Source organism: Dasypus novemcinctus, chromosome 8 (genome assembly GCF_030445035.2).
Source record: "Dasypus novemcinctus isolate mDasNov1 chromosome 8, mDasNov1.1.hap2, whole genome shotgun sequence".
Taxonomy (NCBI): Eukaryota; Metazoa; Chordata; class Mammalia; order Cingulata; family Dasypodidae; genus Dasypus; species Dasypus novemcinctus.
In genome coordinates, this window is record NC_080680.1 from 85496978 (window position 1) to 85520901 (window position 23924).

The following is a 23924-nucleotide window of genomic DNA, read 5'->3' on the forward strand; positions in this document are numbered from 1 at the left end:
GGAAGGGGTTCCAGCTGTTCGCTGTTTTCATTGATTACCCCACCCATCAGTCCCCAGGAGAGCCTAGTTTTCAGAGGAGATCTCATTCCAAATGGGAGTTCTCCTGAGAGTCTTCCAGTAGCCATCTTGGGGGTATCGATGTCCACATGGACTTATTGCCAGGTTCCAGATCCATCTATTGATTCCCTATCTAGCCTGCTTCATCTCCCTCCTCAGAGAGTTTACACCTTTATTCTTAAGGGAGTGCTGAGGGGTGGTCATTCTTCTATAATTACTTTCTGCTGGTTAGGGACAGTAGGCTCTACCTGATAAGGTGCAAAACCCTCCTGGTATTCTATTGCAGTTCGAAGAAGATGGATCTGACATCCTGGGTGAAGCTGGATGGACTTCCCGTATGACTAACAAGATGTCGACTCTGGAAGAAATAAGTTTAATTAGAATTTTGAGGATATTTGGTCCTATTGAGGATACTGGACCACAAAAATAGAAGAGGTCAGGTGCCTATAAAGGCTCCATCTCCCCAAAGTGGGTTTCATTTTGCAGGTTTCACATACTGTTTAGGACTATTTCTGATTGATTTACATATATCAAATTGTTTTCTGAGTCTTTTTTGATGTGACCCTAGAAGTCTTTCATAGTTTTCTCACTTTTTTGGTATGACAACATATTCCAGCCTCATCTTGTCCTTTTTTTTAGTAATAGCTTCATTGAGATATAATTCCCATATCATACAATTCACACATTTAAAGTATATAATTCATTGATTTTTAGTATATTCTCAGAATTGTGTAACTATCACCAAAATTAATTTTAGAACTTATCATCTCCAAAAGAAACCTTATACCCTTAACCAACCACCCAGCATTTCTTCTTATCCCCTGCAGCCCCAAGTAACTACTAACCTGTTTTCTGTCTTATAGGTTTGCCTATTCTAAACATTTTGTATCAATGGAATCATACAATATGTTGTCTTTTGTGGCTGGCTTCTTTGATTTAGTGAAATATATTCAAGGTTCATACATGTTGTAGCATGTATCAGTACATTTCTTTTTATGGTAAAATATTTCATTATGTGGATATATTAACTTTTTATTCATGGGCATTTGGATATTTGGGTTGTTTCCACTTTTTGGCTTTTATTAGTAATGTTATCTAAACACTCATTTACAAACTTTTATGCAGACATATGTTTTTAATTTCTCTTAGGTAAATACCTAGGTGTGGTATTACTGAGTGTTACAGTAACTCTGTATTTAATTTTTGTTGTTTCCTGCACTATTTTACATTCCCAGCAGCAGTGTATTAAGGCTCCAGTATCTCTACATTTTCACCAAATACTTGTTTTTGTTTTTTAAAGATTTATTTATTTATTTCTCTCCCCTTCCCCCGCCCAACCCCGGCTGTCTGTTCTCTGTGTCTGTTTGCTGCGTCTTCTTTGTCCGCTTCTGTTGTTGTGAGCGGCACAGGAATCTGTGTTTCTTTTTGCTGTGTCATCTTGTTGTGTCAGCTCTCCGTGTGTGCAGCACCATTCCTGGGCAGGCTGCACTTTCTTTCACGCTGAGAGGCTCTCCTTACGGGGCGCACTCCTTGCGCATGGGGCTCCACGCAGGGGTGTCCCCGCGTGGCACGGCACTCCTTGCACGCATCAGCACTGCGCATGGGCCAGCTCCACACAGGTCAAGGAGGCCCCAGGTTTGAACTGCAGACCTCCCATGTGGTAGATGGGCGCCCTAACCACTGGGCCAAGTCCGCTTCCCAAAAGTTTTTATTGTTTGAGTTATAACTTCTTACTTCCACTATATAATTTTATGATATTGGATACAAAGGTGCCCCAATCTGAAAATTGTTTGGGCCGCCCTTGCCCAATACAGACCCCAACCAGCACTGCTTCTTGGTAGGTCGCATCATCATCCTACTTGCTGTAGTGTAATTTGAGGTTGCTTTTGGCTGCCTAGTTTTTAAGCTGTTTAAGGAAGGTAAACCACTGTTCAGCTGATTATATGAATTAATTATAACCCGGGTCCCCTTCAGCATCCTGATTGCTTAGTGCTCTGCCTTTTTTTGATTGCATATGAAAAGGAATGATTTTGTTGCACAGCTTCAGTTCCAGGAAACTCCCAATTGGCCTGTATTCAGTCTGGTGACCCAGACTCAGTCCAAGGTATTTAAGAACTTGTCTTAGAACTAACTAGTAGAGGGGTTATGTCATGGTCCATAAATACATGTCTTCCTGGGCTCTAGTCCCAAACCCAAGAGATTCACAACGCCCAGAAGGTGACAGAGGATAAAGAGACAGAACAGAATAGGACATGAATAGGAGTGGAAGGCCACAGGTTGCAGAATGGTGTGCTTTTCGGTTGTCTGTTTTCCCTCCAGTGTGAACCTAGAGGACATTAGCCTTAATGTTGTGTCCTTGTGGATTTATGGGGGAGGACAGCATGGCAGTGAATTTTAGGAAGTTGGTGTTGCCAGTGATCACCTTGTCAGGAGCACTTTCATTGTGCAGTCTGTGTTCTCTACCAGCCAGGGTCTTTGTCTTAGTGCCAAGGAGAAAATATGATAATGCATGGAATTATGTTTCTCCCTTACTGTAGCATCAGTGCTATATTTTGACTTGTGAAAGGTCATTAAGCCCTTCCATTTCTGATCATTTCCAATATGAAAAAATGAACATGGAAATAAAGTATAATGTATTTAGAAAGATACTTTTCCAAGTACCCTTTTTGATTTTTGAAAATGATGTCCCATGAACTAATAGTATGATCTAGTTTGTAGTTTTTGATTATAGACATATGGTCTGATACAGCCTTTTGAAGTCTTTAATGAGTACCTAAAGATGATACAAAACTCTGCCATCTCTCTGGGAAATTCTGATAAATCTTCTCTTTAAGAATCACTGTCCCTGCCATAACCCACTGAATGAATTGTAAGAGAGTGTAAACTACAATGTAACCTATAATTCATGCTGTGTAGCACTGCTCCAAAATGTATTCATCAAATGCAATGAATGTACCACACTAATGAAAGAAGTTGTTGATGTGGAAGGAGTGGGGGGTGTGGGAAATGGGGTCTATGGAAACCTCATATTTTTCAGTGTAACATTTTATGTGATCTGTGTATCTTTAAAAAAAAAAAAGGAATTTTTTAAAAAAATCACTGGCTTGGATAGATTGTATGGAATGTGAATATAAAAAAAAAAAAAAGAATTACTGCCATCTTTGCATATCCCCAATCAATAAAATTTTGTGGTGCTTTATTTTCTGTATTTTGAAAACAAATGAGGTTTTTTTTTCCTAATCCAGATACAATGAATTGAGCTTGCCTCTCTGCAAAGTCTGATAAGCCCCCTGATGCTATGCCTGCCTCCCTGTTAAGAATCTCTAATTGGGCATCATTAGACAATTTACCTAGGTGTACTCTAGACACAAATTGAAGCAGTGTTTTAGTCTGCCAAAAGCAGTGTCAGAAATGGGTTGACTTTTGCATTGGAGATTTATTAGGTTAAAAGCTTACAGTTCTGAGGCTGTGAAAGTGTCCAGATCAAGGCATCATCAGACATGCTCTCTCACTGAGCTGCAGCTGTGGGTGATGAGGCACATGGCAGGGCACAATGCCAGTCTCTGCAGACTGCCTTCTCCTTCAAGTTCCATTCCTTTCAGCTTCAGCTTCTGGCTTTCTCTAGGTCTAATTGCTTTAGCTTCTGGTTTCCTCTCTCATCTTCTAGTTTTTTTCTCAGTCTCTGCAGCTTTTTTCTGTGTCTGCAGTTTTCTATTTCTCTGTTTATAAAGGAATCCAGTAAGAGGATTAAGACCCACCCTGGGTCACGCAATCTAGTCAGAAACCCTTGACTGAAGTAATTTAATCAAAACGTTCCAACTACAATAGGTTCACTTGCACAGGAATTGATTTGCTTTAAGAACCAGAATTTTCTGGAGTCCACAAAAGCTTCAAACTGCCACAAGTGGGCTCTTTTCTGTACCCATGCTCAAAATGACTTTAAACAGATGAGCCATAATGAAATTGTTCTCTTTGAACTATTTACTGAGAACCTGCTGTGTGCTGTCCTAGGCACTTGGGATATAGCAGTGGCCAAGACAGACATTCCTCAGCAAAGGTCAGCCAACCCTAGTTTCTGCCATCTGCCACGAGGCACAAATCCTAAAGGTACCACCATGTTCTTTCCCTCAAGTGAAGGCTGAGACCTTTTCTGAAGGAGGAGTTGGTCTCTTGCCAAGTTAGAGTCACCTCTGAATGAGATTAGGGTGTTAGTACAGTAGCTAGATACATGGATATTTTAAGAATTCTGTCTGTGATAGATAAAGCGAATTGAGACTAAAGATCTTCTGGCTGGTCTGTTTGGTTGGAAGATTGGTGAATATAAATAAGCTGCCTGCCCTCTTTTCAAGCCTAGGCTAGTGAACTGGTGGAAGGAAGAGTCACAGCAATCATGACATTGTCTTGGAATTTGGGTGCATGCTTCCACATGTATGCCTGTCATTCTACGATTTCTTTGCCGTCATTCATTAATTGAGTTCACACAGCTGCTTCTCTGGAAAGATGACAACTTTCCACAATTATAATTGCTCACAAATCTATGAAGAATTAGTGGAATTTTTTTCCTAATGTCAACAGATATAAATGTGCAGGCTTTTCTTTGTTCCTTTTGCCCTGCTTGAAGCGTGAACCTGAAGTCACTTTGGCCAGGCACTCTTTCCCACCAGTTGATTCTGTAATGCTCTTCTGTGTGACCTGGCAATGTACTTTTTAGAAAGAGCTGCTTCTCCCACACTCCTCCAGGTTATGAGGTACAAAGGGGCCACATCTGTACTAACTGCTGTCCTAATTGACATAGTCTCTTCCCTCTCCATCCTTGCCTTGTCTGTAATCACCAGCTTAGGTACCTATTCCTTAAATATTTGTAAGGTTTGTTTTGTTTTATTAAAATTTATTTATTTATTTATCCCCACCCCCTCATTGTTTTGTATTCACTGTCTGCTTTCTATGTCCATTTGCTGTGCGTTCTTCTTTGTCTGCTTGTCTTCTATAGGTAACACTGGGAACTGATCCTGGGACCTTCCAGAGTAGGAGAGAGGCACTTAATTTCTTGAGCCACCTCAGCTGCCTGGTCTGCTGCATCTCTTATTATCTCTCCTTTCTTTCTTTTTGTTGCATCATCTTGCTGCACCAGCTCTCTACATGGGCCAGCACTCCGTGTACGCCAGCACTCCTGTGCAGCCCAGCTCTCTCCTCTGGCCAGCTTGCTGTGCAGGCCATCTTGTCTTCACCAGGAGGCCCTAGGAATCAAATCCTGGACCCCCCATATGGTAGACAGGAGCCCAGTTGCTTGAGCCACATCCAATTCTATTTGTAAGGTTTTATGTGTACAAGTTATAAGTTGTCATGACAGTAAAATATTATATTCTTCTTTCTTCTGGTACTTGACCCTTAGAGATCTCACTTCCCCACATTTCTCCAAGAATATGCATTAAATATTACAAAATGGGATGTCACATCTGGTTATGTGAAATATGCTTTTGTTATTGTTTGTTTTTTAGTGTTTCAGAAGTAATACATGTTTGTTATAGAAAATTTAGAAAACATTGATAACAAGAAGATGAGTGTTTTATAGACATGCTTGTTTCTATACATGTATTCTCAGTTTTGTTTTATTTTGTTTTGTTTCCAAAAACAGATTCTTACTGTATATATATATATATATATATGCAATGTATCACCCGAGGTTATTACTCCATTTAACATAGGGTTATGGCATCTTTCCATGTTATTACATATTCTTATTATAATTTAGTTTTTATTTATTTATTTATTTTATTCATTTTATTTTATTTTTTTTGGTATCAGGGCCAGGATTGAACCTGGGACCTCATATATGGAAAGCTGATGCTCAACCACTGAGCACATTGACTTCCTTGAGTTTTTTTTGTTTTTGTTTTTTTTATTTGTTTGCTTGTTGTTGTTTTTTTTGTTTTTAGGAGGCACTAGGAACCGAACCTGGGACCTCCCAAGTGGGAAGCAAGGTAGTCAACTGCTTGAGCCACACCCACTCCCCATAACTGTTTTTAGTGGCAGAGTAATGTCATGTTTGATTCTATCATAATTTTTATATTTCAGTCCCTACCAAATATTTAGTTTATTGGATATCAAATACTCTTTTTTTTTTTTTTTTTTTTTTGCCTTTTATAAATGGTATTTATTTAGGGTAGGACCATACCGTTACTAGGCCATAAAACATAAGTTACTCCCTTACCAAACTCTTTTGCCACATGTTGGAGCAATATGGCTGCTGACGTCTGCCAGGGTTCAGGCTTCCTTGGTTCCTCTCTTCCTGGGGCTTGCTTCTCTTTCCTCACAACCAAGCTCCTTTGTGTGCTTACTTCCCGGGCCTACAGCTCAAGATGCCAGCATCAAAAACCTCAAATACTCTGATATTTTCTGTTATAAATAATATGGTGATGACTATCCTTTGTGGCTTAATGTTTGCACACACTCATGAGATTTCCTTGGGCAAAAGTTCTTTTAAGTAGAATGCAAATAATTAATGCTTTCGATCTGTATTGACAATCATTCTCTGGAAAAGCTGTCCAAAATGTTACTCTCACTCATGGTGTCTGGAAGTTTCTGTCTTTTTACCATCAAAGCTGGAGAATCTTTTATGCTTTTTGAGCATTGGATTTATGTTTATGGATTTCTTCTTTGATATTTCTTTCAGTTAGCTCAGCTTTTTTCTAGCTTTTGCTTTTTTTTTTTTTTTAAAGCCCTTCCACTAGAAAGGATATTGACTCTGCCTAATCACATGTGTTGCCATTTTTGTGCATTTTTTAGTTTGGAGAGGCTTTGCAGTCTCTGATACAGCAACACATTGCTATATTACCTACTTGCATCCATTGCTAACTCCTCTGTAACTTTAGAAATAGGTTTCAATGTGAAAGCCTGAAACCCGTCATTAAATACAAGTAGATCCTATCCAGGATGTCAATCGACAGGAGAATGGATAAATAAATTGTAGATGTATCCTTGCACTGGAATACTACTCAGCAATAAAAGGTAGTAAGCTACTTGGGAAGCAGAATTGGCTCAACTGATAGAGCATCCGCCTACCACATGGGAGGTACAGGGTTCAAATCCAGGGACTCCTAGCCTATGTGGTGAGCTGGCCCATGCGCAGTGCTGATGTGCACATGCAGAGGTGTCCCCCACGTAGGGGAGCCCCATGTTCAAGGAGTGCACCCCATAAGGAGAGCCGCCCCATGCGAAAAAAGAACAGCCTGCCCAAGAGTGGTGCGGCACAGAGAGCTGATACAGCAAGATGACACAACAAAAAGAGACACTGATTCCTGGGGCTGCTGACAAGAAGGCACGGGGACACAGAGAGCAGACAATGGGGTGGGGGAGGGGAGAGAGATAAATTTTTTAAAAAATCTTTAAAAAAAGGTAGTAAGCTACTCACACACAGAAAACTATGGATGAATCTCAAAAATGTTATGCTAAGCAAAAGAAGATACTCGGATTAGGCAAATTTATAAAGACAAAGTAGATTAGTGGTTGCCTAGGCCTGGAAGGTTTGGAGGCGAATAAGGGGTGACTGTTAGTAGTAGAATAGGTTTCTTTTGGGGGAGACAAAAATGTTTTAAAATTGATTGTATTAATAGTTATATAAACCTGTGATTATACAAAAAAAATTATTGCACTGTATGGTGTGCTTTAAATGGGTGTACTTTATGATATGTGACTTATAGCTCAATAATTGTTTTTTAAAAGATGAATACGAAAGAGTACATACTGTATGATTCCATTTATATGAAGTTTTTGAACAGAAAAAGTAAGACAAGAGAAAACGGTTAAGGTTAGAACAGACTGACTGGAAGGGGTAATGGAAATGTTTTTTTGATTAGTGGTTACACGGGTATATGCAATTATCAAAACTCAAATTAGAGAGAAACGATTCTAACTGAAAAAAATAGGCCTTGCTCTCTTCATTTTTTTTTTTCCTGCGATTTGAAAATACTCCCCCGCCCTGCTTTTGAGGGGGTGGTATTTTACTTCTTTACTTTTTTTTTCCCCTTTCTTTCCTATTTTAGTGGTTCTAGAGGTATTTCCCTGCTGGTAAATTGCCCTAACTTCCTATCCTTTGACAAAGATCTTCAACTAGTTCATCTGTGAGAGCCAACTGCTACCACACCCATGGGCCACCTTACTTTGGAAAACCACCCCTTCCCAAAGTCACAGATTTCACCATTAGTGAACATTGTCAAGTGCATAACGTAATTACTTGTACTAAAAAAGTAGTTCTTCCCCCACAGAGAGAGTGATTGGAAATCTGTTCTACTGGGGAATTTCATTTTTGTGATAAACTTAATCATTGGGCTGAATGACATTTTGAGACAGGAGAACTTGTTGTTTCCCTCTTATAAGTACTTTTTTGCGTTTGAAACTTATTTGCCTGTTATGAAGTGTAGGGGACATTTCTTGCAGGTTACTTAAGTCAAATAATACTTGAGTTTATGTATGTGGGAAACCTGAAGCACAAAACATGACTCAGCAGTGGAGGACAGACAACTGACCTACCTTGTGAAAAATCAGCAGTGAAAGGCAGTTTTCCTTGTGCCTTATTGCTTTCTCTTGTGTGGAGTGCAGGAGCTGGTCAGACTTACCATTGAAAAGCAGGGGCATCCATCTCCAACAAGCCCAGTGAAACCCAGTGCCCCAGCCTGCAAACCAGATGGGTGAGTGCTGATTAAACCCTCTAGTCACTATTTTCATAGTTGGTTGCAGAGTCTGTACTTGAGAAAGAAAGAATGGAAACCAAATCAGGCAGCTCATTTTTATAGGGTGCTTGGGACTTACATTTCTCTTTCAAAGAAGGTTCTAGATGAGTACTTGTGTTATTTTAAAATGTGTATAATTTGCACAAATTTTGACGTTTTGCCTGGCCTTGGCTTTAAATATTCAATGTAAATATTTCCAGTGCGAGTATGTATAGTTTATCCCAGTGCTTTTCCTGACCAGCTTTTTTTCATAATTAGAACTTTCTAGGGTTTTGGGGATTTTGCTTGAGAACATTTTTTTAAATTATTATTGTTGTTGTTGTTAGCTTTTTTGAAAAAGTAAACTGAGGGCAACATGAACAATTTAATGCCCTGCAACATTTTCTACTACATGTCCCTAGTTAAAAATGTAAAACAAATTTGGAGCATTTCAGGGAGCCTTCCATCATCCTGTGTAAAGATTTCTTTTACAATGAGGAAACTGAGATGCAGAGAGTGGAAGGGACCCAGCCATGCTCCTGCTATTTGTTGGTGATCAAACCAGACTTTAAACCACATCTCTTACTTGGAGTCCAGTCCTCTTGTGTCGAGTGCTCCTGCTTTTCACAGCCCCCACCCCCACCCCATCATTTCCTTGCCTGGGTCATGTTCTAATTCTCTCAGGAGCTACATCTGCTGTGTTCACTTGGAGTCTTCTGTAACCCCAAGTTCTTTTAAATTCTCCAGCCAGTCTGAGCTCCCCCTGACAGATCGAGAGAGGGAGATTCTAAACAAAACTGGTATGTCTCAGTCAACTGAGTTACTCCCAGACTCCACTGATGAAGAGGTCGCACCTCCCAAGCCCCCTTTACCTGGCATCCGAGTGGTTGATAATAGGTAATTATCTTTCTATTTTCCTGAAGCCACCCTCTATTTATGACATAATTTGATGAATGGATGGGTAACGTGGGCAAAAAAGAAGATGGTGTAGTTAGAATAAGGACTTAGATCTTAATCCTCAACTTTTTGGAAGTTTGACCTTAAATATTCTTTTCTTTGCCTTTTATCCTTAGCCTAGTAACAATTGGTACAATTTATTATTAAAGGAAAAGAAAGGATTTTTCTGATTTTAGATTTGTTTTGGTCTTTATCGGTTTTACTTTGGCAGAAAGGGAGTGGGATAGGAATTAAAAGTGTGAAAACTGGGTATGAGGAATTTAATAGTGAAAAAAGCCCACATTCTATTCTCTAATACCTTTCTAAAGAATTTTTGTTTGGATTTCATTTGATTTGATTTTTTTGGTCTATTTCAGTCCTCCACCAGCATTGCCACCCAAGAAAAGACAGTCGGCTCCATCCCCTACCCGAGTGGCTGTAGTGGCCCCGATGAGTCGAGCCACCAGTGGCTCCAGTTTGCCTGTTGGAATTAATAAACAGGTAAGGCAGTCCCATTTTGAAAGGCTGAGGAAGGTTTTGGGTTTTGGGTTTGCCTCCTGAAGCTGAAAAAAACGGTGAGATCTTAGTCTCTGGTGTTGCTTTCAATGAGAGGATCTCTCTCAAAGGGTAGAAGTCTTCTTTTTTTATTTTTCTCTATTTTTTTTTAAATGTTACATTAAAAAAATATGAGGTCCCCATATACTCCCCACCCCCCTCACTCCACTCCTCCCACAACAACAATCTCTTTCATCATCGTGGGACATTCATTGCATTTCGTGAATACATTTTGGAGCATTGCTGCACCACATGGATAATGCTTTACATTGTAGTTTACTGTCTCCTCCATTCCACCCAGTGGGCCATGGCAGGACATACATCGTCCAGCATCTGTCCTCTTTCTAAGACATGGTAGAAGTTCCCATATGGGTATTGGGGTGGGGGTGGGGTGATGATGACATATGAGCCCAGCCCAAAGGCCCTCCCTTGCCACACACTCCGGAGAACTCCTAAGGGATTCTTTCTCTTAATTCACAGACATATTTTATTGCTTACATCAAAGATAGGCTTTTCCAACTGGTTTTTGGCCTTGGCAGTATTTCCTTCTCTAAGTAAACGTACCGATTCTCTCTTCCCTGTTCTCTGCCACCATTTCTCAGAAGTGACTTGGGTTTTTTGTTTTTTTTTCCATATGAGGATTTTGACATTGACTGTTACGCACAGAGACGACTGTCAGGAGGCAGCCACTCATATGGCGGAGAGTCCCCCCGCCTTTCCCCCTGCAGCAGCATAGGCAAGCTCAGCAAATCCGATGAGCAGCTGTCCTCTCTGGACAGGGACAGTGGGCAGTGCTCCCGGAATACAAGCTGTGAAACACTAGGTGAGCTGTGGACAACTTTGTACCACTCTGCTTAGACTTCCTCATTGTGTCATCATTTCTCAATGGTTTCTTTATATTCCTAGGTTTAGATCCCAGCTGTGCCAATAACTGGCTGGGTGACATTGGTCAAGTCATTTAAAATCCAAGCCTCAGTTTAGTTATCTGCAAAATAAGGATAATATCTACCTCTCAAGGAGGTTGAAAGTTTAAATGAAATAATGATGTCAAACCACATAAAAGATACTCAAATTGTAGCTATTGTTTATGTTAATCTATCAATGTGTGGTTTGACTCTCTTTGCCAAAATTAAAGACCATCTGTGCTCAGCTATAAATGAAAGGGGAAGAGTCCCTGGCAGCATTTGACAGAAGTTGCTGAATTTATGCTACTTTGGGCCGGGTAGAAGTCTGAAAGGCAGTTTGGCAATAAGTGAAAAGAGATTTAAGCAGTTCATGTCTCATGAACTAGGTATTTCACTTCTAAGTATTTATTGAAGAACATAATCAGAGATTTATAGCAAGATTTCAGTAACTAAAGGCATTAATTTTAACATTATTAGTAATAAATTGGAAACAATCTAAATACTGGTATAAAATTAGATGAATTATACATTCTTTTGGTAGAATAATATGTAACTATTAAAAATCATTTATGCTATATTGATAAATAGAAAAAGACCAAGGCTTTATGTTCTCTGTGTGGCTTTGTGTTTTCTGTGTGGTTTTTTAAGAAAGAAAGAAAGAAAAAACTCTAGGGAAATAAAATGTGTAATAAATAGTGGTTGTAGTTAGATTATGGAATTATGGCTGACTTTCATTTTCTTGATGTAGTTTATTTCCCATAATTTCTACAGTGGTCATGTATTTTTCATTTTTTAAGTAAGCAATTAGAAAACTATATTAAAGTGCAAAAAGTAGTATAGCAAACAGCCATATTCCCACCCGTAGGAGAAGAATAAAAAATATAAAATAGAATGAGAGCTCCATATAGATAAGACTGAAGCCATGTTTTGTTGTTATGCTGTAATGAATGAGGTTGGGTAAAGGAAGAAGGGTGGGACTGTTTCTTTCTGCAGGTCCTTGTGGCTAACAGGTATTTTTCTTCCCTGTTGTGGATGCAGATCACTATGATCCGGACTATGAATTCCTCCAGCAAGACCTCTCTAATGCAGACCAGATACCTCAACAAGTGGCCTGTAACCTTAGCCCGTTGCCAGAGTCCTTGGGGGAGTCTGGGTCTCCATTTCTTGGCCATCCTTTCCAGCTGCCTCTTGGCAGCTGTCCCCAGCCAGAGGGTCCCTTGGCCCTGGGGCAGCAGACAGACATGCCGCCTGCTCTCCCTGAGAAAAAGCGCCGAAGTGCAGCCTCCCAGACCACGGACAGTTCTGGCTGCAGGGTGTCCTATGAACGGCATCCCTCACAGTACGACAACATCTCAGAGGACGACCTGCAGAACCCAGCTTCCCTCCACTCCATCCCCTTCACACCCTTTGCTGCTGTTATCCCCTTTCAGCAAGGAGGTTCCTCAGCCCCTGTCGAATTTGTGGGTGATTTCACTGAATCAATAAGCGACTCAGAAAAACCACCTCCTCTACCAGAGAAGAAAAACAAACACAGTAAGCTTTTGTTGAGCCATTCCAAGGAAGCACATTGTGTGACATAAAGTGGTGGTTTATTTTATTTAAGCGCTAGACCAGAAGCAAATCAGTGACCTCATTGTTTCATAAAGATAGAACCACAAGTATTTAGACACTTCTAGGACCCTTGTTTTATTAATACTCATGATGGTTTTTAAAAACAAAACTTTTTAAAAGACTTATAAAGGTGACCTCTCCTTTGTAGTCTCTATAAAAACTTAAGCATGCTTTCCACAAAGCCAGAGCACTTCTCCTATTTGAGAGGAAGTTAAAGCAAGGTGGGAAATTGAATTTACCTAACACTCACAGAGTAATTTTCTGAGAATCCCTAAAAGTATGCGAGGTGACTGTTCAGAGAAACATACCTGGGTGCTAGGTCTGACTTGTATTTGCCGACACTGAAAGTTGTAGTCTTAATTAATGACTTGACTTGGATGTTTCTTGGCAGAAGTAGCTGAGAACACTTTTTGAACCAGATATTTTAATATCTGATTGGATTAGGGCCCAGGGGTAGAGCTGGTATTTTGAATATTTATATTTTGTGTTATTTTCCAAATCTCTATTTTTCATAAAATTCCTAATCAGAATTCTATTGGAAATTTCAGTTTCTCCTGGCTCCCCTAACTACTTCATGTGGTAGAGAGTTGCCTGTGTCTTTTTCTGTTCCCCATTCTCTCCCCCCACTTCACAAACAGTTCTGCTTCATTCTTCTTTGGCAAACTACCTGTCAACATGGTGATGTGTATGTGGCCACATCAGCCCCTCGGTCACAGGATTCCCTAACCTCAACTGAAGTATCCAGCAGACAAATCCTGGGAACTATAAACTGAATCTCCATTCCAAATTCCCAAATGAGAACATCTGATTGGCCATTCTCAAAAGAGAAGACTCACCTGGGTCAGTTAGACCCAGCAGCATTTATCCTTAAGTTAGTTGGGCCATCTGTATAAGGAAAGCAGTAGAACCATGCAGCTGATGATGTAATATATTCCCCAGCTTCTCTCGGTGTTGGGCAGCTTACATAATGGTCAGTGGTGTGGTCTCCCTGACTAGAGGGAAGCATTGGCTCTGTAGGGCTAATGATGTCATTTCCATCTGTTGTTTTTTAAATTCACTCTCTAGAAACCAGGGTACTAAGTAGAGGGGCTTCAAACAGCAATGTCAAGAATGTCTCTTCTTTGCCTCTCACTCTGTAAGTGGAAGTGTTTAAAGAGCTGTTGTCCTCTCTCTTCCACCCACCTTTACCCCTTTTCCTTTTCTAGGATTCCTCTGAACTCAAATTGCAGAGCAGGATTATATTTAATGCTAACTGTGATAAATGCACAGTGCTGGCTGGCTGTGATGCCAGGCAAGTTCTCACCCTTCCATCTGTTTAGAACAAGTGTAGTGCAGCAGTCCTCATGTAAGAGGTCTATAAAGAGGAGAAAGAAAGGTGGGATCCATTATTTCCTTTGAATAGCCTCCAGTCTTAAATGACTGAAAATATTTTCTGTTAATTTAGGCATTCATTTTGATGCTTTATCCCATCCTGCAAACCTTTTAAAAATTAATAATAACTTAAATTGTGGCATACACTGACCTAAACCTTTACACACTGTCTTATTTAATTCTTACAACAACCTGGTAAGGTAGATGTTATTGTCTCCCATTTTATAAATGAAGACACTGAAGTTTAGAGGAGTTAAGCAACTTTCCCAAGAAAAGCAAGTGGTGGCAGTCCCGGGCCTCTGTAATCCCCAAACTCTTATTTTAACCATTATGTTATACTACCTCCTTTGAGTCTTTTTCCAATTTTCAATAGTGACCCCCATACAGTGGGACAGTCTTTTCTGTCCCCTGTGAAAGAAACCTAAACTTGAGACCTCTAGAGACTTGGATTCTTGTTTTGAGTCTGGAGAAACCCATGGAGAATTGCAGTCTGTGACTCCAAAATTCCCCATGCAAAACGCTTCAAAAGGTTGCTTTGAGGGAAAAAATGAGATAACAATCATCCCTTACATATGGCTAACACTGGATAAACCTCATATGCATGTAATCTCAGCATCATAAGAGCATTGTCATTCTTGAGAGATGCTCTGAAGTTACAAGTTTCCCTGGGTCCTCCTGCTGAGGGCAGGCCCATGAGCCCCTTGTACTGGACAAGTGTCAAGTTTCGTAATTCCTGTCTGTCTACCAAAAGGTCCCCCAAAGTTCTGGGTGCCCACTAGAGTACAGGCCTGTTGTGCTATCCCAAGAATGTCAGCTGCTCTAGTTAATGAGCCATTGTGCTGGGCTGATTTTGAAATGGACTGATCCTCCTTTTTGAAATATTGTGGAATATCACTGCTGTTTCTCTGTGCTCTGAAAGGACCTCAACTATCAGGAGAGAACTTCTGAAAAGATTGCAGTTTTACCAAAACTTCCTGTTTTAATTGGACAGAAGGTGGTTGTGGTTAGTCTTTTTAGGGAGCATTTTTGGTACACATTTTGGGGTCACCATCACAGGCTTGCATCTTCTAGAACTTAGTGGTATTTGTTGTGCAATATTACCAAAAAAGTATTGTGGGGATCAAAGGGGACTGTACGCTTTATCAGTGCGGGCAGCTGTCCTTATGGTGGAACCCTGTTGTACTCCTGCACATGTCTCAGTCCAGTTCCACTCAGCTCTTACTGGAGCGTATTAGAAATCTTTATTTATTATTTTACATAAAGAAGGTAACTTTGAACCACCTCCTTCAGTGAAGGATGCCAGAAAAAGACCGTTTTCTGTGGACCCAAAATGAAATGCTGAGAAGAAAAAGGACAAACTCCTTACCTTTGTGACTGTCTTCCTCAGCTAAATATCTCTTCCCTTTTTAAATTTTCTGACTAGTTCAGGTCTCCAGTTAAGTCCCTGACTTTACAGTTATTTAAAAATACAAAATTCAGTACTACAAAACTGTCCTTGCTACTTTTCCTTGGTATTTCAGCTCTACCTAACAGGTGCCATGGCTCTTTGTAAAATGATCCAGAGGAAAAGTACTTGCTCAGGACAGTGACTTATAGTGCTTTCTTCCCTTGTGCTCTCCACACAGACTTAAATTCCTTTGCTTCCAAACCTGGGGGCTTTTTTTCTTTCCAGCTCTCATTGTCACTTTAGATCCCTCTTAGTGCCTGTATACCAACTCTGTAAGTAAATTATTTGCTCTTCATTCTTAGCCCACATATCAGGGGGATATAACAGTACCTTTCCCTCCAAAGATTGGCACATACTGTGTGTATAGAGAATAGCCTAATATCTAGTAGCTTCCTCTACTACCTGGAGAAGGGCAAAGACGGCACATAGTTTCAGGAAAAAATTCATTGTGTGGCTGCCTTGACCTTGACTCTCCTGTGGGGAATGTCAAGTGTATGATCCAGTCTATATTTGTGGATGGGGGGTTGGAGAAAAGGCTTCTGCTTAAGGCAGCACTCACAGCTTCATAAAAGATGCCAGAACAGTTATGTATAGGAGCTCCAAGTATTGCTCCTCCCAGAACCCTCTGAACTCCAGGGTCGAGTCCTCAGGAGAGCCTGGCTGTGTAGGTACTGGCACTCAGATTAATCATTAACCCAGAATAAGTCATGAGTGAAGGTGAAGTGTGCACTGATCTCCTCCCTCTCCCTACCACTTGTGAGGGCTGAGGGCTCCACACTTGCTTAAGTGAAAAGGTGCCTGCAGAGGATGAGATAGCTGAGATGAGACAGCTGAGCTTTTTGTTCTGCTGACTTCACATCTCCCCAGGTGGGAGAGGTCCCTGCCATTATTTGCTGCATTAGTCTCTTTGTCGTTGATGCCACCTTGTGTAGGAGAATGAGGCCTGCCTACTAGGCAGACTGCATTGGTGCAGGCAGCTCCACCATGAGCTTCCTTGCTCTGCTAACATAGCTCCATGTGAGCTGGCCCCTGCCTGATGATCAAGCCTTGCCTTCTGTCACTCTCCCCTTGCCCATCGTGTTCTGCCTACCCAGACCTCTTCCCAGCCTTGGGCATTTACATCGCCATAGCTTTGTGTGGAAGTTTCTTCCCCCATCGCCACCTATTTTCCATGGAATTCATTTCTCCCTGACATCACACCATATATTTGCCTATTCTCTGTCTCTCTGAGGAGAATGTACACACGTCGGGGCCCTGGAAGTGTGTGCTGAATTTGCTGTATCCCACTTGAGTGCTTTTACTTCCTCATAATAAGCCTCTGAACAAGTCAGAGGGTTCATTTTACTGGCCTGTGTCATCCCAGCACCTGTAGATGCCAAATGTATAGTAGGTGCTCAATAAAACTGGATGAATGAAGAAAACCCGTTTACTAATTAAAAACTGCAAATGCTAAGAAGGAAACAAATGAGGGGCCGAAAGGGAAACTAATGGGAAGGGGCTACTTGTGATGAGCATCTCAGGAAAAGTTACAGTTAAACTGAGCAGTAAGTATGAGAAAGAGTTGGCCTCAGAAGGGTTGAGGAAGAGCATTTGGAGCAGTGGGAACAGCATATGCAAAAATCCCTTAGAATGTTCCAATAACTGAAAGAAGATAATGTAAGTAGAGCTGAGTAAAGGAACAGAGAGCAGTGCAAGATGGGATTGTACCAGTTGTGCACAGCCTCCTTGCCTAAGCCCTGATACAGAATTGGGGTATCACCCTGAGTGTCACTGGAAACCACCCAAGTGTTTTAAGCAAGGGAGTGAAGTGTCCAATATGCTCTTTGTGGAAATTACCCTGATTACTGTGAGAAGGTAGATTCTCTTAACATGGCACCCCCCAACCCATTTTAGTTCTGCTCTTCAGTGAAGAATGCGAGGGGCTGCCTATCCAACTCCCACTTTCTCTTTTGTAGTGCTGGCCTACATGCAGCTGCTCGAGGACTACTCAGAGCCCCAGCCCTCCATGTTCTACCAGACACCGCAGAATGAGCACATCTACCAGCAGAAGAACAAGCACCTCATGGAGGTGTATGGCTTCAATGACTCCTTCAGCAGTGGGGACTCCACACAGGAGCTGGCCCCACCGCCTGCCCTCCCCCCCAAGCAACGGCAGCTGGTAAGCAGCAACCCTCACAGTCCTCATCTTGTTTGCACTGCCAAAGACTGCCAATTCTAATAGATTTCTAGAAACTAAAATGACCCTCCTCGGGGGAAGATTTAACTCTCTTTTCTTCCATGTCAGGGCCCTGGACATGTGTGTTGAATTTGCTGTATCCCACTTGGGTGCTTTCACTTCCTCACAATAAGCTCCTGGCAGCCTGTCTCGCACTCCACCATCTCCCCTCCCTGGTGGCGGGTCGTGCCTTTCTTTTCCAAAGCAGCCTGATGTGGTTGGGACTGGCTTGTACTCAGAATGTTTGTTTGCTTTCTCTGCTGACAGTCTCTTGTATTTTTTTCTCTCCTCTTTGGCTCTAACATAGACCTCCCAGAAAGGAGGAACTTAATCAAAGCACAAGGCATCATCTATATACAGGCCATCTGTGGACTTGATTTACATAATGGGGCCGAACTATATAGAGTGACTTATATTCCAGCTCTGACCAGAAATGGCCCACTTAAAACAAGCTCTATTGAAAATAGGGTGGCTTTAAACAGAGCCACTTTGTGTTTCAGACATAGCACCCTTACTCCTTTAAAAAAGCATCTCCTGCATTAAGGACTTTCATATAAGTAATGAAGTAAGACAGCACAGAAGACAGCCTGTGTTCATGGCCAAGCTGTAAGATTATAGGAATTAGTGCAGGGATCAGGCAGGCCAGGCACATTGGGTTTGCCTGTTGCATGCCTCTAAACCTTTTCTCTTTGCTACCAGTCAACTAATCTAGTGGGCTCAAGTCAATTTTTAGAACCAAAGCATATCATCCGGTCATGCTTTTAAGGAAAAATACATCCCAGAAGGGAATTCTAGACTTTTTCAGAGCTAAATGTGCTGTCGTGCTTGTATGCTGACCAATCTGGTAGTTTTTTTTTTTTTTAACAAGAGGGGCAGGTGCGGCTAGCTGGGCTGTCTTTCATCCGGTGTGAGAGGACATGAAGATGCTGCCCTGACTTTTCTTGGAGGCAAATGCTAACTGGAACACAAATGTCCTTGTAACCATCCAGAGTGTGGGTTTGGGCTCCACAGTCGTACAATCAGGCATCTCACCCGTGCCTAGTTCCAGGAGTTCCTGAGCCTTTCTATATTCAGCGGGCTCAGAAGTGTCCATGTCATGGTACTGACCAGTCAGTCTTGTTTCATTTCAAGAATCAGAATGAGCCTCTTCTGAGGCAGCTTAGTCTAGTAAAGAAAAGGCTGAGCCTGGGTTTGGGAGCCCTGGATTCCAGTTCTGCTACTAGCTAGCTGTGTCCCATGCACTGTGTACTGGGATCTCAGTGCTTCATCTGAAAAATGAGTCTGATGCTATTCGCCCTGCTCATGCTGTGAACATGTGAATATGCTCGAATGTGAATCTAAATAGTTCTGAAAATGTTTCAAAAAGGGATCTTCACCATGGAAACATAAATGCCTGCCCTCAGAACCCCTAACCTAATATATTTAGCTCTGCACAAAAGAACTTAAAGACATTGTGGAGCCAGATTTCATTGAGTTTTGAAATTTTCTTGGACCTTCCTACCAGTCTCCACAGTGCACATTGGATGTCCTTTGGGATCGTCTCTGTACCCTGGAATTCCACAGGCTTCTAGGTATTTGGAAACAGATCCTTTATGAGTATGCTTGGAATTAACTTGTTCCTGAGGGCACACAGTAGACCTTTACACCAAACTAACAGAAAAAATACTGCGAGGGGACCAGACAGCCCCAGGGAGTTGAGCAAACAAGGGAGGAGCAGGCACTAACCTTTGGAACACCTCCCTTGCGCAAGCACCACAGCTTTCAGATGGTTTCACACAATCCTCAGCACTCCTCCTGTCGCTCCCACTTAAACATAGGGTTAGAGAGCCTGAGAGACTTATTCAAAGTGTACAGCCAGAAGTGGAAGATTTGGGACCTAAGCCCAACTCTGCCTGAACCCCAGACATACTGCAGGACATGTATTGTGCTGCTGCTTGACCTGCAGATCAGGAGGTGTTATTCCTATTTGACAGATTTAAAAAGTAATGACGATTACTCAAATTTATTGACTATGGTAGGCACAGTTCCAAGAGCTTCGCAAATATTTTATTTAATCCTCCCTACACAGAAGGCGCCATTTTATCCCATTTTACTACAGAAAAATGCTGAGGCACAGAATGCTTTAAGTAATGCTAAGGCCAAATGGCTTGTAAATGGCAGAGCCCAGATTCACACTCAGGCAGCCTAACTCCCATTTTGTGCTTTGATGTAGCATGAATAACTAACTATACAAGTCTTCTCCCCACAGAGGAGGAGTTAAGAGCCCTAAATAAGTGGCAGAGCAAGGATTCAACCTCAGGTCTCTGGGCTCTAAGCATGCTTGCCCTCCTTCCACCCTACGTCCTGCTTCCTGTGGGAACAATCTATATGAATATTAACTTTAAAATCTGTTATAAGGAAGAGAAGGAGGATGTTCTTTCACTCAGGTAGCCTTTGGCAGGTATGTTTGATCCCTAATTTTGATCCCAGAAGTTATCGCTCTACAAAATATCCCTAAGCTGAATTAGGTAGCGAGACTACTTAGTCTTTATATTTACAGATCTATGCCTGATTGTTCTCTGCTTTTCTCCCTTCTTCTCTGTCTTCTCTTTTGTCTCCTCTGTCCAGCAGGCCTCCTATGCTGCTTCTTCCTACTCTGTCTCCTACTGTGTCCAGCAAACTAAAGTGGCCTTCACCCCCGAGGACAGCAGTGCCACTCAGGGCATCAGTGTGTCCGTCTCTAATTCCTTTCTCAGCCGGCATGGCAATTTACCTGTGCCCTCGGTGAGTTGCCACCTGCCATTCTTTACTTGGAAACATGCTTACATGATCATTCATTTGTAGCCTATACCTCCTGGTGGTATGTGCTGCCCATCACTGATTCTGTCCTTCTGCAGGATCCCTGCACATAAAAGGGAAGGGAAAGGGCATGGCTGGTTCTCTGTGCCCTTAAAGACTATGTGAATTATCTGGGTGGCTGTGGAAAGGGATGGGGGAAAATTAGCAGCCCCACTTGGAGCATTATCACTCTGGTATAAACTGGCAGGGAAGTTTTGGTCTTTTATCCTGATCCCACATTGGGCCTTGGCTCAGTCCTGTAAGTGTTCTATGTTAAAAAAAAAAAAAAAAAAAAAGTACTATTCCTCACATAGGAAGCAATGCCAAGGGCTTACCAAGTACATGGCAGAGTCTGAGTTTGAGGGCCATATCAGTTAAATTTACTACATAACAAACTATCCCAAAACTTAGTAGCTTAAAATAACAGTAACCATCGAGCATTGCTCAGGATACAGGTTAGTAGGGTAGTTTTACTGATCTGGCCTAAGCATGGCTGATTTTGACCAGACTTGCTCACATCTCTGGGACCTCAGCTGGGACAATTAAGCTGAATTGGCTGCGTTCCATATGGTCTGTCAGCCTTCATCAGACTGGTCTGGGCTTGTTCATGTGGCATCTGGCAGGGTTCCAAGAAAATGAACAGAAGTGTGCAAGATATTTTAAGGCCTAGATTCAAAATTGGCACAATGTCATTTCAATTGCATTCTCTTAAGAAAATCACAGGGCCTACTCAGAATCAGGGAAAGGGGACATGAACTCCTCCTCTTGATGAGAATTACTGCTAAAGGCAGCTGGATACAGAAAGGGGAGAATAGTTGAGGCTATTTTTTTTTTCAAGCCTTGTAAATGAAGGTCTAGAGGATAGTAACACTTAAGGAGGCACGGTGCTATTCTTTTATCTTTCACTGGAACCCACATCTCAAAAACCTAAACAGCCAGCATTCTTTCAGTTTTTTAAAGTGAAACTCTGAGCAGCAGTGGAAAGAACTTTGGAAAGGAGCCAATTTCAGATCCCACTTAAAATCCATATGACTTTGGGTAATTCATTTGTCCTCTTGGGCCTCAGTTTCTTCCCTTCAAAAGTACTTTTACCTGCCTCATAGGGTGATTGAGAGGATTAAGTGAAATAATATGGACCTGCTCAGCATATACAGTAAGCTTAGAAACTTAGAAACTAGATTTTAATCTTGGCTCTGCTTTTAATAATTCGATACAAGGAAGCTTGGGCACATAGCATAATCTGTTTGGGCTGTTCTTTTCTCCCTCTATAAATGATGAAGTTGAACCAAGTGACTTTTAACGTCTTATCCAAACTCAGGTTCCCTGTTTGGGTTTGTCCGATTTCCATCTTTGGCAACTTATTCAATGCCCAGGGCTAAGAAAGTCCTGCCTGAAATGAGGACCTTGGAATACAGTCTTTCATTGGATTCTAAGGCTCAACTTTTTAGAGCCCTCAGCAAGCCTGTGAGTGCTATAGAAAGGCTGAACAACCCATTCCTCCATTCGGGTTGCACAGATGGCCTATTTCCTAAGAAAGTACCTCTGGCAAGCTCCCTTCACAAATCTTTCAAAACTCAGCTTTTATATAATCCTAGATCTTGACCATATCCCTCCTTCTCACTGAACAGAGTGTAAGTAAGAACTTCTACAATATCTCTTTTGAGTACTTTGTAGTTAAAGAATTGTGAATGAACTGAACTGTTTGCTACAAGATTAAAGAAAAGTTGAGGGCATTTCAATTAAGTTTGGGTATGAGTACATCATAGTATTCATCCATATAGAGGAGTCTTAAGGCATCTTATATCTAAAATACGGCATTCTAAGCACTAACTCTATGAAGGGGCCCAGAAGGATGCACTAATAAAAGTACTTTATTTCATTAAAAGCAGAGTGCACCCACAGGTCTCAAGAACTTTTAGTAATGGCTTAAATGTTTAGAACATTTGATATATGATATGTTGAAATTCCAGGAAAGTTATTTAATGTAATGCCAACATAATCATATTCATCACATAGTCTCTGCTTAAATTTTTTTTAAAGTTGAGTACCAGACAGAGAGCTTTGAATTGCTATCAAAGCAAGCCTTTATTCCTAAACTTCTTCATTCCATTGTCTGGATGTTTTAGTTTGCCAAAAGGGGAGCCAATGCAAAGTACCAGAAATGTATTGGCCTTTTTTTTTAAGATTTATTTTTATTTATTTCTCTCCCCCTCCCCCTGTTGTCCACTCTCTCTGCCCATTCACTGTGTGCCCCATTTCCAAGGCCATGAAAAATCCAGCTCAGGGCACCATAAGAGGTTTTCCCACCAAAGTCAGTGCCTCATATTGAAGCAAGATGGCAGGTGTTCTCTGCCTGGTCTCTGCCTTCCCTTCCCTTCCAGGCTTCCTTGCTCAGGCTCAGCTGCTCCACTTACTTCCAAATTTCAGCTCCAAACTATCAGGCATAAGTCTCATCTCCTGAGTCTCTCCTTTCTTTCACATGACAGGATCAGAGATAGCAGAGCTCTCTCTTCCTGTGTGTCCCTGTTTTTTATCAGACCCAACAAGAGGGCAGAGACTCAGCCTGAGTCACACCTCACTGACGTTGTTCAATCGAAAAAGGTCTCATACCTACAGGAGAGGACCAGCCTATAAACATAATCTTCCTCTTTTGGGGATTCATAAAATAATTTCAAACTGCCCCACTGGGCCTATGTCATCAGTCCAGAATAGAATTCCAAAAAAGTGTCACTCTTAGGAATACATCATTTATCAAATCTGAAGACACCCTTGTACAGTTCTTGGCACAGTAGCCTTTTACTTCTGCCTAAATATTCTAACCATTGAGAGCCTCTTGCTAATGGAATTTGTAAAGCAGCAAACCTATATCGAACTATTTAAATTGAAGTGAGTGCTAAAAAAAGTATTCTTGTTCACTTTTCTTAGCACCCAAGGGATCAGTTTAATTCAACAAGCATAGGGCTTCTCCTGTGTATGGGTTGGGTTATTGGGTTATAAGAGGGATAATCCAGGGATAAGGATGCATAGCCCCATGCCCCAAGAAGCACTTAAAATTCACTAGGCAGAATCAGACAATCATAAAGGAGACTCACATTAAGGCACATGATTCACTTTATAAGTAAGGGCATGAAAATTACAAAGTCAGTAGAAACCCATGTGTGGTGGAGTGGGGTGGAAGTCAAGCAGAGTTTCATGGAGGAAGTGGAACTTGAGCTGTGTCTTAAAGGACATTTAGGATTTCAATAAGGAAATAAAGGAAAAATAGGTCAAAGATATTCTAAACAGAGAGAATTGCCTGAATG

At 41.4% G+C, this 23924-nt stretch overlaps 1 protein-coding gene across 16 annotated transcripts in view; it reads left to right on the plus strand.

Moving 5' to 3' along the window:
* The window catches only part of RAPGEF1 (Rap guanine nucleotide exchange factor 1), a 173134-nt gene that overhangs the window by 107270 nt on the left and 41940 nt on the right, over positions 1-23924 (plus strand). For 6 of the 16 annotated variants that reach the window (XM_058302156.2, XM_004468038.4, XM_012528836.4 and 3 more), the window contains 7 exons: positions 8656-8744; positions 9513-9662; positions 10079-10202; positions 10896-11079; positions 12200-12694; positions 17546-17748; positions 20413-20568. In XM_058302156.2, coding sequence (XP_058158139.1) covers positions 8656-8744; positions 9513-9662; positions 10079-10202; positions 10896-11079; positions 12200-12694; positions 17546-17748; positions 20413-20568 — 1401 coding nt within the window. The remainder of the gene's footprint in view (positions 1-8655; positions 8745-9512; positions 9663-10078; positions 10203-10895; positions 11080-12199; positions 12695-17545; positions 17749-20412; positions 20569-23924) is intronic. The other 10 variants (XM_058302157.2, XM_058302158.2, XM_004468040.5 and 7 more) reach the window with 2 other exon arrangements.